This window comes from Neolamprologus brichardi, chromosome 9 (assembly GCF_056152115.1).
Source record: "Neolamprologus brichardi isolate AB-2024 chromosome 9, ASM5615211v1, whole genome shotgun sequence".
In the NCBI taxonomy this organism is placed as follows: Eukaryota; Metazoa; Chordata; class Actinopteri; order Cichliformes; family Cichlidae; genus Neolamprologus; species Neolamprologus brichardi.
This window is the reverse complement of record NC_142112.1, coordinates 40,640,858-40,659,878: the sequence shown is the minus strand read 5'-3', so window position 1 is coordinate 40,659,878 and position 19,021 is coordinate 40,640,858. Positions and strand designations below refer to the sequence as shown.

The 19,021-nt window shown below is 41.3% G+C and overlaps 1 protein-coding gene across 1 annotated transcript in view; it reads right to left on the bottom strand.

Moving 5' to 3' along the window:
- LOC148101682 (ribonuclease inhibitor-like) overlaps positions 1 to 14,366 on the bottom strand; it is a 151,568-nt gene extending 137,202 nt beyond the window's left edge. Inside the window, exons 1-5 of the mRNA XM_087845541.1 lie at positions 14,341 to 14,366; positions 12,629 to 12,805; positions 9,680 to 9,859; positions 7,137 to 7,313; positions 3,416 to 3,592 (exon numbers count right to left, since the gene is read on the bottom strand). Of these exons, the coding sequence (XP_087701667.1) occupies positions 3,416 to 3,592; positions 7,137 to 7,313; positions 9,680 to 9,859; positions 12,629 to 12,805; positions 14,341 to 14,366 (737 nt within the window). The remainder of the gene's footprint in view (positions 1 to 3,415; positions 3,593 to 7,136; positions 7,314 to 9,679; positions 9,860 to 12,628; positions 12,806 to 14,340) is intronic.
- Between the last annotated feature and the right edge of the window lie 4,655 nt (positions 14,367 to 19,021).

Sequence of the window (19,021 nt, the reverse complement as noted above, 5' to 3'; positions counted from 1 at the left end):
GCAGAAGAACATCAAGAAGGTCCTGAGTCAATGTGGTTATCCCAGCTGGACTTTTGTCAAAGCTGGAAAGGCTCCTAAAGAAAGCTCCAGCTGATCCAGGAGAGAAGGACAACCGCTGCCCAAGAGAAAACCTGTAGTGATCCCGTACGTGTCAGGAGTATCGGAGCAGCTGAGACACATTTTTCTAAACACCGCGTCTCTGTGGCTTTTAAACCCCAAAACACGCTGCGCCAAAAACTGGTCCACCCCAAGGATCAGGATCAGACACAAACAGAGTAACATAGTGTAGCTGTTAAGTGCAGGAGGATTGTCAGGATTTATACATCGAGGAAACCAAACAACCTCTGGCTACAACACAGAAGAGCCTCCTCGTCAGGCCAGGACTCTGCAGTCTGTTCACACCTACAGGCCAGTGGACACTCTTTCAATGATGAGGATGTAACATCCTGGACAGGGAGGAACGCTGGTTTGAGGGCGGAGTCAAGGAGGCCATTTACGTGAAAATGGAAAGACCATCTCTGAATGGAGGAGGGGCCTAAGGGAACATCTGTCACCATCTTACATGCTGTGATTGCAGCCATTCCCCAACTCTGTGAATGGTACTCATGGTTATTGATCAGTGGTTATTGATCAGTGGTCATGAGAATTTGCATAATTAAGATTAAGGAACTGACCTCCAGCCCATTGTTCCTTCAGTGCTGCTGGTTTCAGTCATTATGCAAATGTCCTGTTTATAAGATTGAAACCTGCAGTCAGCTGAGACTGAAGAAGTCACCTGATGATGACGAAACGTTTCTCCCACAAAACGCTACGTCCAGATGAACAGAATCAACTTTTGGAGAGTTATTTACCTGGATGATTGAGCATCAAGACTTGAAAAAGTCGTGTTTTTCCTTCCAGGAACCACATGGCTTCACTTTTAAAGGTGAAGTGTGAAAGAAATGGACATATTTGAAGTCCAACACCTTTTTCCAGTCACATTATTAAAGCAGACAAACTACAAGCTCATTTTCATTCCAACAAGTCATCTTCTGACCTGGACTAACAACACTGGTCTCTATGTGCAGCTGGCTGTGAGACCAGTGCTCAGGGAGCGTCTACAAAGTGCAACACTGAAAGAACATCACACACTCATTTGCTTCCATCACACAAACATCTACTGTCATTATTGTCACCAAACTCTGTGGATCCTTTATTGCAAATTCAAATGGGATCAAATGGTCAGACAAAAGAGGGTTATGAGGAAATATGATGAAATGTTGTGTATTAGCAGCAAGTTATTGAATCATTTTCCTCAGAAACCAAACAAAATCATTGACAAACATGTTTTTACAAACTCAGTGTTGGACTTGGATCAGCAGGATAAGCTGATGTTTAAAGGCATTTGAGTCTCGCTGTATGAGAGTCCAGTTATTACTCAATATTTATGGATGATGTTCTTTCAGTGTTGCACTTTGTAGACGCTCCCTGAGCCTCACAGCCAGCTGCACATGGACCAGCTGACATTACCCAGCATTAGAGGCGGCTGTAAAAAATTCATGTTCCCATTTAAATGGTTTTAATTTGAATAAAACGATGTTGATTCATTCAATCCTGAATCGATGTTTAATATAAATGTATTTTGCCAGAATCTCAGCTTAAAGCTCACAAACTATTTCAACAAGCACTGTGCTGCCCTCACGACACGTGACCATGTGAAGCTCGACACCCAGCGAACAAAATAGACGAGATCTCCACACAAGGCTTGCTTTTCTTGATTTTAATGAGGATCTTTTTAAGCCTTTCCTCTCTCAAGGCTTCTCCTTGCTATTTCTTATTTGTAACTGAAATATACAGAAAGTGAAAATAAATTGCTAGCTACTACACATCTTAATGACAAACTTAATGATTAGCCTAGCTTAACACGTGCGTTACATTAGCATCGCAGTTCACTCCAGGTAAACACATATAAAAGTTGTTTCTGAACACATTAATACTCACAAAGACGAACGTTTCCCAAGGTACAAGCGTGTAGGGCACTCTTAGCGTGTACATGAACTCGTTCACTCTGACGTATTTTCTCCGTTAATGCTGTGAAAAGTGCTTCGGAAGTATTAACAAAGATATGCGAATGATCAGAGCGCTCACTCGCTCCCATTTCTGCACATACAATACAAAGATCGCTTGTGGTAACGAGGTCTCACTCTGATTAAAATTCGAACCCAGACATTGTAGCTGTTTTTAGCATGAATTACTTATAATATTTCTTAACTTTGAACTTATTTATCACTTTGCTTATGTAACTTAATCAGACTATGCACTAACTACTGACTTTTGACCAAAAGCCATAACAAGCAGCAAACAGCTAAAACAGTAAATGAGAGCAGCTAAACACACAAAGATGGAAACACAGAGCGTGGATCGTTCACTCGACGGCACGTACACGGACACGCCGTCGGGGCTGAAAGTGGACAGCTCACAGATCCTGAAGCTGCAGGTTTCATCTGTCTCCAACCAAAACTGAGTGAAGCAGCAGCAAAAGAAGATCCAAACTCTGCTTCACGTTTGATAAATATGCTCATGAATTCTCTCTGACTTTGGCTGTTCCTGCCTGCACAGCTCTCTCTCTCTCAGTGTACTCCAAGAACAGCTTCAAACATCTGTTTCTGCATCATTCACTGTTTATTAGCCACCAGTCTGCTGTTGTGTTCAGTGCTGTCGGCCTCTGACAGTAAAGCCTCATTTCTGCTGTTCCATGGAAACTTTTTAAAATGATGACAGATTACAAACTCTCAGCTGTGTCTGTAATCAAACCTCTGTAACTTTGCTTCACTTCAGCAGCATCAGCTCATGTTCACATGTTGATTCATGGTTTGCTTCAGTATTTGATCGACTGCAGAAGATTTTGAAGGTTATCTGCTATAAAAAGCCAGAAGAGGAAAATCTGCTTCATGTGTTTCTGTTTGATCCTCAGTGACTTTGACACAAAGGCCTCTGCTGTGATGATCACACCTCTGATCAAGTCTCACAGTGTCACAACTGATCAATGATCAGAGTTAGAATATTTCTGACTGTCTGCTGTGTGCCGTGACCTTTGACCTGCTAAAGACAGTCAGCTGTGGATTATTCATTGTTGTGTCTGATACTTAGAACTGTGAGGAAGAAGCTACACAGTTAATCAGGGTCCCCTCTCTCTGAATCAGGAAAGGTGGGCAGGCCGCGTGTGGGCCGCGGGCCATACGTTGAGTCTCACTGTTTGAAATGTGAACATTGTTCTGCTGCAGTCAATGGACTAAACCAGAGAAGAAGAAAACAGACTTTACCATGAAGATCCTCAGTGTGGATCAGTATAATATCAGCCTGATGTCTGCAGTTTAGTGTCAGCACAACTTTCACATCATATTCATCTCAGCACAACTAAAACATGCTGACTGACCTCAGAGTTTCAAGTTTACATCCTGGACTCTCCAGGAAACCACACAGATGCTTCACTCCTGGATCCTGCAGCTTCTTGTTGTTGGTCAGCTCCAGCTTTCTCAGATGGGAGGGGTTGGACTTCAGTGCTGCTGCCAGATAATCACAGCTGATCTCTGACAAACCACAGCACACCAATCTGTATAAAGAATGAAAGATGTAAGTTTATCAGACAAAGTGCTTGAAATCATTCAGTGTTTCATCATCTGTTCAGAGCTGAAGAAGGTTCAGAATGTAGAGGTTTAGAAAATGAAAACTCCAAACAGCTGAAGCCAACAGGAAGCAGCTTCAAACAAACACAACAAGAGAAAAAACTCTGAATGTTTCACATTAAAGTCGTACATTTCTCATAAAAACAGGACAAAGACTTGAAAAAGTCGTGTTTTTCCTTCCAGGAACCACATGGCTTCACTTTTAAAGGTGAAGTGTGAAAGAAATGGACATATTTGAAGTCCAACACCTTTTTCCAGTCACATGATTAAAGCAGACAAACTACAAGCTCATTTTCATTCCAACAAGTCATCTTCTGACCTGGACTAACAACACTGGTCTCTATGTGCAGCTGGCTGTGAGACCAGTGCTCAGGGAGCGTCTACAAAGTGCAACACTGAAAGAACATCACACAAACATCTACTGTCATTATTCATGTTCCTGCTCCTCTGGATTCACACGGAGCTTCTGGTTTTCATTTACCCGTTGCCATTTTGAACCGTAGTATCCATAACTCAGACTGAGCATGCTCAGAGCTGATTGACCTGACTGTGATCAGTTCCTGGAATAAACCTTATTGTCTAATATTGTTATTAACCCTTTAAGACCGGTCGGGGCGAGCACGCTCCATTTTGCGTAACTATCTTTAAATCTCTGTAGAACTGGAACCACATAAGCTAGCGCAATAATTTGTTTTGCATATGAAACAGGAGGAGTTGTACTTACATCTTATGCCATCAGCTTGTCCTCGGTCACGGTTTTCTTCCACTTATAGATTTGCAAATATTGCATAAAAAGCACTTGTAGCAACAAAAACATAATATTCCAGAAACACGCTTTGCCGATCCGATCAGCTGTTTGCAACACTTCCTAGGTTGGAATAGACGTCAGCGCGAACTATCACGTGTCCACCATTACCTGCCCGAAACCAGAAGTGACGTCATTTTTGTGGAAAATGTCGTTTTTTAGTCCGCCAGAGCTTATCTTTATATTTTTACATGCTGTGGAGCCATTTTTGGGAGCATTTCAAGTTGCTATACATCAATACAACCATTATAGCCCCAATTTTAATAATATGTCTGCATTAAGTCCATAGAAACTACATGAATTACAAAAAAGTGCAATAAACTACAAACAAATTGAAAATCGTTTGTGTTTTTACATATATTTCTAGTTGGAGAAATTCAAGAGGCTTATCCCTCAAAACTGTAAATACAAAAAGTTTCACAAAATAGTTTCCCACCACAGGAAATTTATTTTGAGTGTCTTCATAGTTTCATTTTTGAGATACACTGAGACTTAGAGCTTTTTATTGTCATTGTGCAGTTTCTTGCACAGTGAAATTGGGTAGCTGAACCACAAAGGTGCTAAAGTAAGAAGAAGAGAAACCGATATACAACGAAGGTGGAAAATAAATAAATAATTAAATAAATAGAATAAAATAAAAAACAGTGTATATGTACACATATGTGAGTGGAACTATATACATGGTGTATGTGTAGGAAACATTGAAACAGACTGGGACCAAAATAATTGCACAGAACATGGAAAGACTGAGATATTGCACATAGATGATCAACAGCAGTGTCAGGGTGGATGTGTTGGGGAAGTTTTTACACACTAGTTTGCATTAAGAGTTCTGACAGCCCACGGGAATACACCAATTTTTATTCACTGCAGGAAAAAGGAAAATAAATATTATACTGCAAATTTGCAAACAAACAGAAGGTGCATCAAAATAAACTATTTCCAGCAGCAATTTGACTTCTAAGCATCACAGAAACGACTCAGGAAAGCTTAAAGTTAAACATGACTTTAAAAACACCAGTGTAGGTTTATAAGGCCCTGAAGGTTAAAAAACACCTAAATTTTCCACAAAAATGACATCACTTCTGGTTTCAGGCAGGTCATGGCGGACACGTGATAGTTCGCGCTGACGTCTATTCCAACATAGGAAGTGTTGCAAACAGCTGATCGGATCGGCAAAGCGTGTTTCTGGCATATTATGCTTTTGTTGCTGCAAGTGCTTTTTATGCAACATTTGCAAAGCTATAAGTGGAAGAAAACTATGACCGAGGACAAGCTGATGGCATAACATGTAAGTACAACTCCTCCGGTTCCATATGCAAAACAAATTATTGCGCTAGCTTATGTGGTTCCAGTTCTACAGAGATTTAAAAATAGTTATGTCATGAATCGCTGTGTGGCAGGCAGGAGTTGGACACAAGATGCAGGCATTCAGACTCGAGGGATGAACTCAAAAAACTCAGCTTTATTTGCTGACAGGGGAAAGCATACAAAACTAAACTAAACTGGGACAATATGAACTCACACTTTGCAGAGAGGCACACGAGGAAACACACAGCTTGAGGGACGACGCGACACTGACTCAGAGAAACAGGGTTTAAATACACTGGGAAGTAAGGAGGGGAATGAGACACAGAAGGAGGGCACAGCTGGGAGAAATCAGGACTGACGAGACAAGCAAAGCAGGACGCATTCACATAAGACACGGACCTTCAAAGTAAAACAGGAAGTATCACACAGAGACGCGAACACGGTGGAGACAGCAACTAAGAAACACAGAGACAAACCATAAGGTAGAGGACTCTCAGAACCGAAAGACACAGAGGGAAACTCAAACATGCAGACAGACTTACACAGAACAGAGGGGACACAGAGAAACATGAAGGGATCGAAACTAGAAACCATAGAATAACTCACAAGTACAATAATACAAAAAGCACAAAGAACTAAACATGCTGGGTCAGGAGACCCAGGACCCTGACAAGTTATGCACAACGGAGCGTGCCCGCCCCGACCGGTCTTAAAGGATTAAACACAGTGAGCACACACAGAGGCCGACTCTGTCTAAACCCTCAGAACAAAAGCTGTCCACATGTTTCTGTCAGTCCAAATACTTCATGCAGTTTTTGCTGTGATCACTGCCTTCACACTGTTACAGTCAAAGCTGGAAATCATTCACAAGGAAACTTCATATTCACCAACACTCAGTGTGATGTCATCAGGGAATGTCTCCGCCTCCAGCTCACATCAAAGCATATGACTACCTGAGCAGCTAGCATTACCCAGCATGCCGTGCAGCAGTGTCAGTTTGTAAATGTGCAATAATTCCTGCTCCAAACTGTTTCACAGATTGCTGTGTGCCGTGACCTTTGAACCTTAGAACTGTGAGGAAGAAGCTACACAGTTAATCAGGGTCCCCTCTCTCTGAATCAGGAAAGGTGGGCAGGCCGCGTGTGGGCCGCGGGCCATACGTTGAGTCTCACTGTTTGAAATGTGAACATTGTTCTGCTGCAGTCAATGGACTAAACCAGAGAAGAAGAAAACAGACTTTACCATGAAGATCCTCAGTGTGGATCAGTATAATATCAGCCTGATGTCTGCAGTTTAGTGTCAGCACAACTTTCACATCATATTCATCTCAGCACAACTAAAACATGCTGACTGACCTCAGAGTTTCAAGTTTACATCCTGGACTCTCCAGGAAACCACACAGATGCTTCACTCCTGGATCCTGCAGCTTGTTGTTGGCGCTCAGGTCCAGCTGTCTCAGATGGGAGGGGTTGGACTTCAGTGCTGCTGCCAGATAATCACAGCTGATCTCTGACAAACCACACCACACCAATCTGTATAGAGAATGAAAGATGTAAGTTTATTAGACAAAGTGCTTGAAATCATTCAGTGTTTCATCATCTGTTCAGAGCTGAAGAAGGTTCAGAATGTAGAAGTTTAGAAAATGGAAACTCCAAACAGCTGAAGCCAACAGGAAGCAGCTTCAAACAGGAAACTGTGCAGAGTTTCAGACTATATGTCCTGATGCAGCCAGTTGGATTTTGGAGATTTGAATCTCTGTTCTGTGACTAAGTCCTTGAATCATTTCTTCCAGTTGGTCCAACAAGACAGACTAAGTATTGGACATGTGTTGTGGCTCCATTAGGGGAGCTTCTAAATGTGATGTGATGGCCCCTCTGGGTCTGTCAGGTCACAGCACTGAAGAGAGCTCAAACTGGGCACACAGTTGTTCCAGTCTGGACCAAAGACTCTATACTGGGACTGAGGGACTGCTTTGACTGCACCCACTGGGACTTTTTAAAGGCTCATGTTCTCACTTAGATCATCGATTTCTACTGACATTTCTTTCTGGGAAAAATGGGGATTACTTTGGAAACAGGAAGTATTTTCCCCAATAAGCAGCCCTGGATTAGTAAATCACTCCAACATGTTCTCAGGCAGAAGAAGCTGTCTTGTTATGAGGGAGAGAAGAAAAAGATTGAGGCACAGAAACTTGTTGAAAGAGAGATAAAGCAGCTAAAATCAGGTGTAAAAGTAAAGCAGAGGATGAGCTGAATAAAGGACACTCAAGGCTGGCTTGGAAAGGAATGAAGTCCATGGTGGGGATGCAGAACAAGGAGCAAAGATGAATGTGATGCTGAATCAGCAGAAGACTTGGACTCATTTGATTCCAGCTTTGATATCATTGATTTCAATGAAGAGCTTTGTGATTGTAGCAAAGGGCTGGTAGCTCTGAGAGTCCCACTGATGAGGTGTTTGTATGGAAATCTCTTAGTGGGACCAAAGAGAGAAAAAGCCCTGGTCCTGATGCTGTGGGAGGGAAATGATTGAAGTGTGCTGTGAGGCACTGACTGGGAGATTTTCACACATTTTCCAGTCCTCCTTGGAACAACAGGAAGTTCCCAGCATATGGAAACAAAGGTTAAGTGTCCTATGGCACTCAGTGATGATGGTGCTGTGGCCCCACCACCTCCACCTCTTTGTAAAGGAACTAACTGGAATCTGAAGCTTCAAATGGAACTAAGACTTCCTCCACTAGGTGGCAGTGTCTGATGAGAAAGTGTTAGTGGAGCTGGCCTGGAGTCAGAAACAGGAAGATGCAGGATTTGGGATGAAATGGGGAAAAGTGGTTCGCACTAGTGCCTTAAAGCAAGAAGGTTGTAGGTTGAAGCTTGTTGGCCTTTCTGTGGAGGTTGGATGTTCTCCCACAGTCCAATGAAATGCTGCTTAGGTTCATTGGTGCTTCTAAAGTGGCTGTAGGTGTGGATGTGAGAGAGTGCTTCTCTGTCTCTCTCTGTTGGCCCTGTGATGGACTGCTCACCTGTGCAGGTGGACCACGCCTCTTGCCCTATGACAGCTAGGGCACAGGCTGCAGCCCTGTGAGCCTAAGCTGAATAAACAGTTAGCAAAAATGACCCATAGATGGCCTGAAATCCCCCAGTTAGCAGTTTGGTAGATAGCTATGACATGCTAATCCCATCCAGCAGCTGTATTCTACCTGTAAGCTGATCCCTGCTGAGCCAAAGCACTTTTTCATATACAAATTACAACCTTTAATAGAAACCTATTGGTCAGCATCTTATTAGCCTGCTGTTAGCTTCATCCCACAGAAAACTGAGAGAAACTAACAGAGTTGATAAAGAATAAAGAGAAATGTGCTGATTTAAAGTCTTTGAAGTGCTTCAGATGATCTGTGTCCACTTCTGTCCACTCATTCATTCATGTAAGCTTTCTAATGCAGCTTTGATCTTCACAGTCTGCTTCATGAAACTCATTCTAACCCTGAATGTCAGAGTGTTCCTCCTTCTCTTTCCCATCATTCATGCTGGCAGTGGAGGAGATTTGGATGTTGGACTGTGTTTTGGATGATGTGTGTATGTTTGTGTTGGACTGCTGTCTGTAAAGCAAACGCACATTTTGCTTTGGATTTCAGTGTCACACAGACTTTAAGGTGGAATGAAGAGTTGGAGAGTTTCACAGTGAATCATCCAGTGGAGGATTTTTCTTCTTCTTTGAAGGTTTGAAATGTGAACATTGTTCTGCTGCAGTCAATGGACTAAACCAGAGAAGAAGAAAACAGACTTTACCATGAAGATCCTCAGTGTGGATCAGTATAATATCAGCCTGATGTCTGCAGTTTAGTGTCAGCACAACTTTCACATCATATTCATCTCAGCACAACTAAAACATGCTGACTGACCCCAGAGTTTCAAGTTTACATCCTGGACTCTCCAGGAAACCACACAGATGCTTCACTCCTGAACTCTTCAGGTTGCTGTAGTTTTCCGACAGCTCCAGCTTTCTCAGATGGGAGGGGTTGGACTTCAGTGCTGCTGCAAGATAATCACAGCTGATCTCTGACAAACCACAGTCCTTCAATCTGTATAAAGAATGAAAGATGTAAGTTTATTAGACAAAGTGCTTGAAATCATTCAGTGTTTCATCATCTGTTCAGAGCTGAAGAAGGTTCAGAATGTAGAAGTTTAGAAAATGGAAACTCCAAACAGCTGAAGCCAACAGGAAGCAGCTTCAAACAAACACAACAAGAGAAAAAACTCTGAATGTTTCACATTAAAGTCGTACATTTCTCATAAAAACAGGACAAAGACTTGAAAAAGTCGTGTTTTTCCTTCCAGGAACCACATGGCTTCACTTTTAAAGGTGAAGTGAGAAAGAAATGGACATATTTGAAGTCCAACACCTTTTTCCAGTCACATTATTAAAGCAGACAAACTACAAGCTCATTTTCATTCCAACAAGTCATCTTCTGACCTGGACTAACAACACTGGTCTCTATGTGCAGCTGGCTGTGAGACCAGTGCTCAGGGAGCGTCTACAAAGTGCAACACTGAAAGAACATCACACACTCATTTGCTTCCATCACACAAACATCTACTGTCATTATTGTCACCAAACTCTGTGGATCCTTTATTGCAAATTCAAATGGGATCAAATGGTCAGACAAAAGAGGGTTATGAGGAAATATGATGAAATGTTGTGTATTAGCAGCAAGTTATTGAATCATTTTCCTCAGAAACAAACAAAATGATTGACAAACATGTTTTTACGAACTCAGTGTTGGACTTGGATCAGCAGGATAAGCTGATGTTTAAAGGCATTTGAGTCTCGCTGTATGAGAGTCCAGTTATTACTCAATATTTATGGATGATGTTCTTTCAGTGTTGCACTTTGTAGACGCTCCCTGAGCCTCACAGCCAGCTGCACATGGACCAGCTGACATTACCCAGCATTACAGGCGGCTGTAAAAAATTCATGTTCCCATTTAAATGGTTTTAATTTGAATAAAACGATGTTGATTCATTCAATCCTGAATCGATGTTTAATATAAATGTATTTTGCCAGAATCTCAGCTTAAAGCTCACAAACTATTTCAACAAGCACTGTGCTGCCCTCACGACACGTGACCATGTGAAGCTCGACACCCAGCGAACAAAATAGACGAGATCTCCACACAAGGCTTGCTTTTCTTGATTTTAATGAAGATCTTTTTAAGCCTTTCCTCTCTCAAGGCTTCTCCTTGCTATTTCTTATTTTAACTGAAATATACAGAAAGTGAAAATAAATAGCTAGCTACTACACATCTTAATGACAAACTTAATGATTAGCCTAGCTTAACACGTGCGTTACATTAGCATCGCAGTTCACTCCAGGTAAACACATATAAAAGTTGTTTCTGAACACATTAATACTCACAAAGACGAACGTTTGCCAAGGTACAAGCGTGTAGGGCACTCTTAGCGTGTACATGAACTCGTTCACTCTTTTAATACATCCGAAGCACTTTTCACAGCATTAACGGAGAAAATACGTCAAAGATATGCGAATGATCAGAGCGCTCACTCGCTCCCATTTCCGCACATACAATACAAAGATCGCTTGTGATAACCAGGTCTCACTCTGAGCAAAATTCTAACCCAGACATTGTAGCTGTTTTTAGCATGAATTACTTATAATATTTCTTAACTTTGAACTTATTTATCACTTTGCTTATGTAACTTAATCAGACTATGCACTAACTACTGACTTTTAACCAAAAGCCATAACAAGCAGCAAACAGCTAAAACAGTAAATGAGAGCAGCTAAACACACAAAGATGGAAACACAGAGCGTGGATCGTTCACTCGACGGCACGTACACGGACACGCCGTCGGGGCTGAAAGTGGACAGCTCACAGATCCTGAAGCTGCAGGTTTCATCTGTCTCCAACCAAAACTGAGTGAAGCAGCAGCAAAAGAAGATCCAAACTCTGCTTCACGTTTGATAAATATGCTCATGAATTCTCTCTGACTTTGGCTGTTCCTGCCTGCACAGCTCTCTCTCTCTCAGTGTACTCCAAGAACAGCTTCAAACATCTGTTTCTGCATCATTCACTGTTTTTTAGCCACCAGTCTGCTGTTGTGTTCAGTGCTGTCGGCCTCTGACAGTAAAGCCTCATTTCTGCTGTTCCATGGAAACCTTTTAAAATGATGACAGATTACAAACTCTCAGCTGTGTCTGTAATCAAACCTCTGTAACTTTGCTTCACTTCAGCAGCATCAGCTCATGTTCACATGTTGATTCATGGTTTGCTTCAGTTTTTGATCGACTGCAGAAGATTTTGAAGGTTATCTGCTATAAAAAGTCAGAAGAGGAAAATCTGCTTCATGTGTTTCTGTTTGATCCTCAGTGACTTTGACACAAAGGCCTCTGCTGTGATGATCACACCTCTGATCAAGTCTCACAGTGTCACAAGTGATCAATGATCAGAGTTAGAATATTTCTGACTGTCTGCTGTGTGCCGTGACCTTTGACCTGCTAAAGAGAGTCAGCTGTGGATTATTCATTGTTGTGTCTGATACTTAGAACTGTGAGGAAGAAGCTACACAGTTAATCAGGGTCCCCTCTCTCTGAATCAGGAAAGGTGGGCAGGCCGCGTGTGGGCCGCGGGCCATACGTTGAGTCTCACTGTTTGAAATGTGAACATTGTTCTGCTGCAGTCAATGGACTAAACCAGAGAAGAAGAAAACAGACTTTACCATGAAGATCCTCAGTGTGGATCAGTATAATATCAGCCTGATGTCTACAGTTTAGTGTCAGCACAACTTTCACATCATATTCATCTCAGCACAACTAAAACATGCTGACTGACCCCAGAGTTTCAAGTTTACATCCTGGACTCTCCAGGAAACCACACAGATGCTTCACTCCTGGATCCTGCAGCTTCTTGTTGTTGGTCAGCTCCAGCTTTCTCAGATGGGAGGGGTTGGACTTCAGTGCTGCTGCCAGATAATCACAGCTGATCTCTGACAAACGACAGCTCTCCAATCTGTATAAAGAATGAAAGATGTAAGTTTATCAGACAAAGTGCTTGAAATCATTCAGTGTTTCATCATCTGTTCAGAGCTGAAGAAGGTTCAGAATGTAGAAGTTTAGAAAATGGAAACTCCAAACAGCTGAAGCCAACAGGAAGCAGCTTCAAACAAACACAACAAGAGAAAAAACTCTGAATGTTTCACATTAAAGTCGTACATTTCTCATAAAAACAGGACAAAGACTTGAAAAAGTCGTGTTTTTCCTTCCAGGAACCACATGGCTTCACTTTTAAAGGTGAAGTGTGAAAGAAATGGACATATTTGAAGTCCAACACCTTTTTCCAGTCACATTATTAAAGCAGACAAACTACAAGCTCATTTTCATTCCAACAAGTCATCTTCTGACCTGGACTAACAACACTGGTCTCTATGTGCAGCTGGCTGTGAGACCAGTGCTCAGGGAGCGTCTACAAAGTGCAACACTGAAAGAACATCACACACTCATTTGCTTCCATCACACAAACATCTACTGTCATTATTGTCACCAAACTCTGTGGATCCTTTATTGCAAATTCAAATGGGATCAAATGGTCAGACAAAAGAGGGTTATGAGGAAATATGATGAAATGTTGTGTATTAGCAGCAAGTTATTGAATCATTTTCCTCAGAAACCAAACAAAATGATTGACAAACATGTTTTTACGAACTCAGTGTTGGACTTGGATCAGCAGGATAAGCTGATGTTTAAAGGCATTTGAGTCTCGCTGTATGAGAGTCCAGTTATTACTCAATATTTATGGATGATGTTCTTTCAGTGTTGCACTTTGTAGACGCTCCCTGAGCCTCACAGCCAGCTGCACGTGGACCAGCTGACATTACCCAGCATTAGAGGCGGCTGTAAAAAATTCATGTTCCCATTTAAATGTTTTAATTTGAATAAAACGATGTTGATTCATTCAATCCTGAATCGATGTTTAATATAAATGTATTTTGCCAGAATCTCAGCTTAAAGCTCAAACTATTTCAACAAGCACTGTGCTGCCCTCACGACACGTGACCATGTGAAGCTCGACACCCAGCGAATAAAACAGACGAGATCTCCACACAAGGCTTGCTTTTCTTGATTTTAATGAAGATCTTTTTAAGCCTTTCCTCTCTCAAGGCTTCTCCTTGCTATTTCTTATTTTAACTGAAATATACAGAAAGTGAAAATAAATAGCTAGCTACTACACATCTTAATGACAAACTTAATGATTAGCCTAGCTTAACACGTGCGTTACATTAGCATCGCAGTTCACTCCAGGTAAACACATATAAAAGTTGTTTCTGAACACATTAATACTCACAAAGACGAACGTTTCCCAAGGTACAAGCGTGTAGGGCACTCTTAGCGTGTACATGAACTCGTTCACTCTTTTAATACTTCCGAAGCACTTTTCACAGCATTAACGGAGAAAATACGTCAAAGATATGTGAATGATCAGAGCGCTCCCTCGCTCCCATTTCCGCACATACAATACAAAGATCGCTTCTGGTAACAAGGTCTCACTCTGAGCAAATTTCGAACGCAGACATTGTAGCTGTTTTTAGCATGAATTACTTATAATATTTCTTAACTTTGAACTTATTTATCACTTTGCTTATGTAACTTAATCAGACTATGCACTAACTACTGACTTTTAACCAAAAGCCATAACGAGCAGCAAACAGCTAAAACAGTAAATGAGAGCAGCTAAACACACAAAGATGGAAACACAGAGCGTGGATCGTTCACTCGACGGCACGTACACGGACACGCCGTCGGGGCTGAAAGTGGACAGCTCACAGATCCTGAAGCTGCAGGTTTCATCTGTCTCCAACCAAAACTGAGTGAAGCAGCAGCAAAAGAAGATCCAAACTCTGCTTCACGTTTGATAAATATGCTCATGAATTCTCTCTGACTTTGGCTGTTCCTGCCTGCACAGCTCTCTCTCTCTCAGTGTACTCCAAGAACAGCTTCAAACATCTGTTTCTGCATCATTCACTGTTTGTTAGCCACCAGTCTGCTGTTGTGTTCAGTGCTGTCGGCCTCTGACAGTAAAGCCTCATTTCTGCTGTTCCATGGAAACTTTTTAAAATGATGACAGATTACAAACTCTCAGCTGTGTCTGTAATCAAAGCAGAGATGGAACGATTCCACTTTTTATGTCCGATATCGATATGAATTCAATATAGTCGATTTTATAATCAAATGTTTTTTTAATATCTTGCTGCATTTTGTATAAGTTCATACTCAAGTTTAAAAATCTAAACAGTAAAGCTGTTCTGTTATACCTGTGTGCAAAAACACACTGCAGCCAAAACATTAGACAATACTGATCTTTGTATTTAAACTTTTATCAGAACCTTCAATCTAAGTATTTAAAGTAATATTCAAAAGTCATTTAAATGCAGTTTTATGAAGATTTTAAAAAGTCTTTGGTTGTGAATAAAAGAAGTGCAACATCGGCACAAAATAATGTTTCTATTGAACAACACAAACAGGTTGTAGAATGGAGCCTTTTATACTTACAGCTGAACAGAAACAACATGCAGAGTGGAAAACAGTGCAAATAACTGCAAACAGGCTTCATGACACTCATGTTTGATCAGGATGGACGTCAGTGTGAGCTGTTTCTATCACATTTAACCTCACAATCAATTTGGTCTCATTTCTATGCAAAACTTAACACAAGTATGAAAAAAGTGTTTTTGATTGTTTTGTTTTTTGAACCATGAAACTGTTTAACAACACAGTTTGTTTCACAGTCAAACTTGAGTCTGTCCATCAGTCAGACTGAGCAATGACAGCACACAGACGTAGACAACAGCTCTCTGAAGCACCAAACTCAGGTCCTGTTGATGCTGATATACAGTGACACAGTTACATGGGTGATTCATCCTTTTGTCTTTATCTTTAAACAGCTGTAGCTTTCACTGACAGCACATGTGGTACTTTAACCTTTGGACTGTTTTCATCAGTTAATTATGGATTTACTACAAAGAGTGAAGCTATAGGATGATCTGCTGTCACTGGGTGGTGCTGAGGTCTGAATCTGAGGACGGCTCCTGTAATCACAACGAGAACACAATCATCAAACTGAAATATAAAGTTTATCTCTGAAATAAAGCTGATCCTTCTGTCCTCACACACTCGGGAGTGTTCGTCTCTTCTCTTACATTCATTACAGTCCTACAGTTCTGCTGACAGCTGACATATGAGCTGTTTGTTTAAAAAAGCCTTATATACTAACAGATGTTCCAATATCATGTTCACCTTTGAGTTGTTGGAGCTTTATAAATGGACATCTGCAAAGATGAGATGATGGAGCAGGTTTGAGTCCTGGTTCAGTCTGCTGCTGCATCCTGGTCACAACATACAGAGGTGGTGTCAGCACTGGTGTCAGCACTGGTATTGAACAAGAAATATTAATGCTTCAAACTATTTGTCTTAAAGGATGTGAGCTGCACATGTCTCTGCACATGTGTCTTTGTGAACATACCTCATTAACAATATTTCAAACAGTTTTTAACCTGAATATTTGCAACAAACTCAGCATAAAAATACAGTCAGTGCTAAAAAATTAATCAGTGGAAAAATTAAACATTTTAACTTAAGCTGCCAAGAGGAAGTTGTTGGTTTCAGTAAATATCTTTGCTATTTGATCAGTTTTTTACGGATTAATGAGGAGTTACTGAAGTGCCAGGTTTTTAAAGTTGGTGTTTCTGTCTTTACACATGTGGAGACTGAAAACATGCTGCTGTTTAATAAGATATTTAATATTCAGCTCTGCACAGGAGCTGCAGCAGGGTGCAGCCTGTTGCTTTTACAGTATAATACTTGTAATAAAAGTACAGTAACAGTAATTAGTGACTGAGCAGCCCGGGGCGTTTCTCTTGATTTCTTTAGTAAATTCATTCACCTGCACAGATTAGCTAAATGAACCCTGACAGCCGAGTGCTCATCTTAGCTAGCTAGGTCTCAGGAGCTAGCTAAGGACGGTAGTTACGGATTAGCTTACAAACACGTTTAACTTACCGAAACAGTGCAGCGGGGCCTCGGGTCCTTCTGTCGGGTAGTCCAGTTTACTGAAGAACACCTCAGGCTGTCAGGTTAAAACACTCGGTCGTGTTTTCGTAGTGTAAACGCTGGCCCTCCTCTCAGAGCCTGCGCTCTATCTGCTATTCCCGAACAGAGATACGCAAGTTTCTCCGTGACTGCAGCTGCCAGTCAAAGCTGCTATGATGACGTTACACCCCAATTTAACATCACCGCGGTAGGAATTAGAATCAAACTTATGGGAGAGGAGACCCCTTGAACATCAATCAGCGTGATGAGAACTATTGATAACAAAGGAAAGAACCTTTGGAAAAAATTATCTAAGGAGAATTAATTTATTTTAGTCTGACCCCAGTCCCATCCGCTAACATGGAGGAGGCGGGGTTTATGAGCTATACTGCAGCCAGACACCAGGGGGCGATAGAGACGTTCTGGCTTCATTTTGGGGAGCTGTTGCGTCGTCCATGTTTTCTACAGTCATTGGTCCAAACTCATATAGGCTGCATCCTCCTGAGGACCCGGCCTTCATGGTCTATGTGGGCCGGGTCAACAGGTGGTCGGGTAGGCCCGAAATAAACGGCTATGAAATGGGACGGTCTAGCCTTCAGATTAGCGTCACCGCTGTCTCGGTGGAGTTTAATAAACTCAGCTGTCTTCTCCTTGCTATCTTAAATATAACAGGACACTGGAGTAAACTCTTGGCCATCTCACACTTCTGCTTAATCAGTTTTCTGTTTGACGTTTATTCAGCTGTGTGAAAACCACCCGGGGGATTAATACAGTGGCTTGCAAAAGTATTCAGTAGTGATGGGATTTCTGGCTCTTTTTAGAGAGCCGGCTCTTTCAGCTCTGAACCGGCTCTTCAGGTTGTTTTGTTGCTTTAATTCACTTATTATTAACAACAATATAAAATTATGCACAAAAGGAATTACTAATGTAAAAACAAAAGTGGTTTTATTTATATATGTTTATATATAAATATATGTGGTGGCCCCTAGAGACAAAACACGTACAAACTCCAAAACACATTTCTAGCATGAACTGAACTTCCAAAGCAGAGCTACTAGATCACTTAAATTACACAATTGAAAGCATGTGTGTATTGTTTGTGTATTTATACACAGGCACTCATATATATTCAAATAATTAAAAAAAAAAAAAATGTTCATTTACCTGTTACTACCACACACCAAATCCAGTCGTTGGTACTTGCTGGCTTGTGTAGCCACGAGGTAACAAAAAGCTCAACACTGCGCCCTTTGAGTTTTGTATTTACTTGTACATGTACTTCTGAGTTTGTACTTGCTTTGTCTGTAGAGGCCACCGTAAATATACTTTTATTTATTCACTCCACATAAAATGTAATAAATAAATCATATAACACAAAAACCAACTAATCACATTTCAACTTTTAACTATTTAAATTTTCAGCTTTTTCATTTTAAACAAATTTAAAATGAAACAACACAAAACACTGCAAACCACAACACAATTAAATATAAATTAAAATATGAAAACAAAAAGAAGATGCATATTCTCTGTCATATGGGCCTGCATGAATAAATTTTCTGAATCCTTTATCATCTGCAGCTGAAAATAGTTGTGGATGATTACTATACCTTTCTAATGTGACGTTGTTGTCCCTGCCTCTCTCTCTCTCCCTCCCGCTCTGTTCCTGTGCTACTGAGAGTAACTACCGCCCCTCCCCCCTCTGCCCAGCGCAAAGCACAAAGCTCGGCGTGCGGAGTGAAGCGGGAAAAAAGTGCGAGAGAGAGGGTGAGAGAAAGAAAACAAAACCCACAGCTCGTGATAAGGAGCCGGCTCGTGTCGTTCACGTCAAAGATCCGGCTCTTGGAGCCATTTTGTTCGCGACCGACACATCACTAGTATTTGTCCCCCTTGAACTTTTCCACATTTTGTCACATTACAGCCACAAACATGAATCAATGTTATTGGAATTCCAGGTGAAAGACCAACACAAAGTGGTGCACACGTGAGAAGTGGAACGAAAATCAGACATGATTCCAAACATTTTATACAAATGAATAACTGCAAAGTGGGGTGTGTGTAATTATTCAGCCCCCTGAGTCAATACTTTGTAGAACCAGCTTTTGCTGCAGTTCCAGCTGCCAGTCTTTTAGGGTCTGTCTCT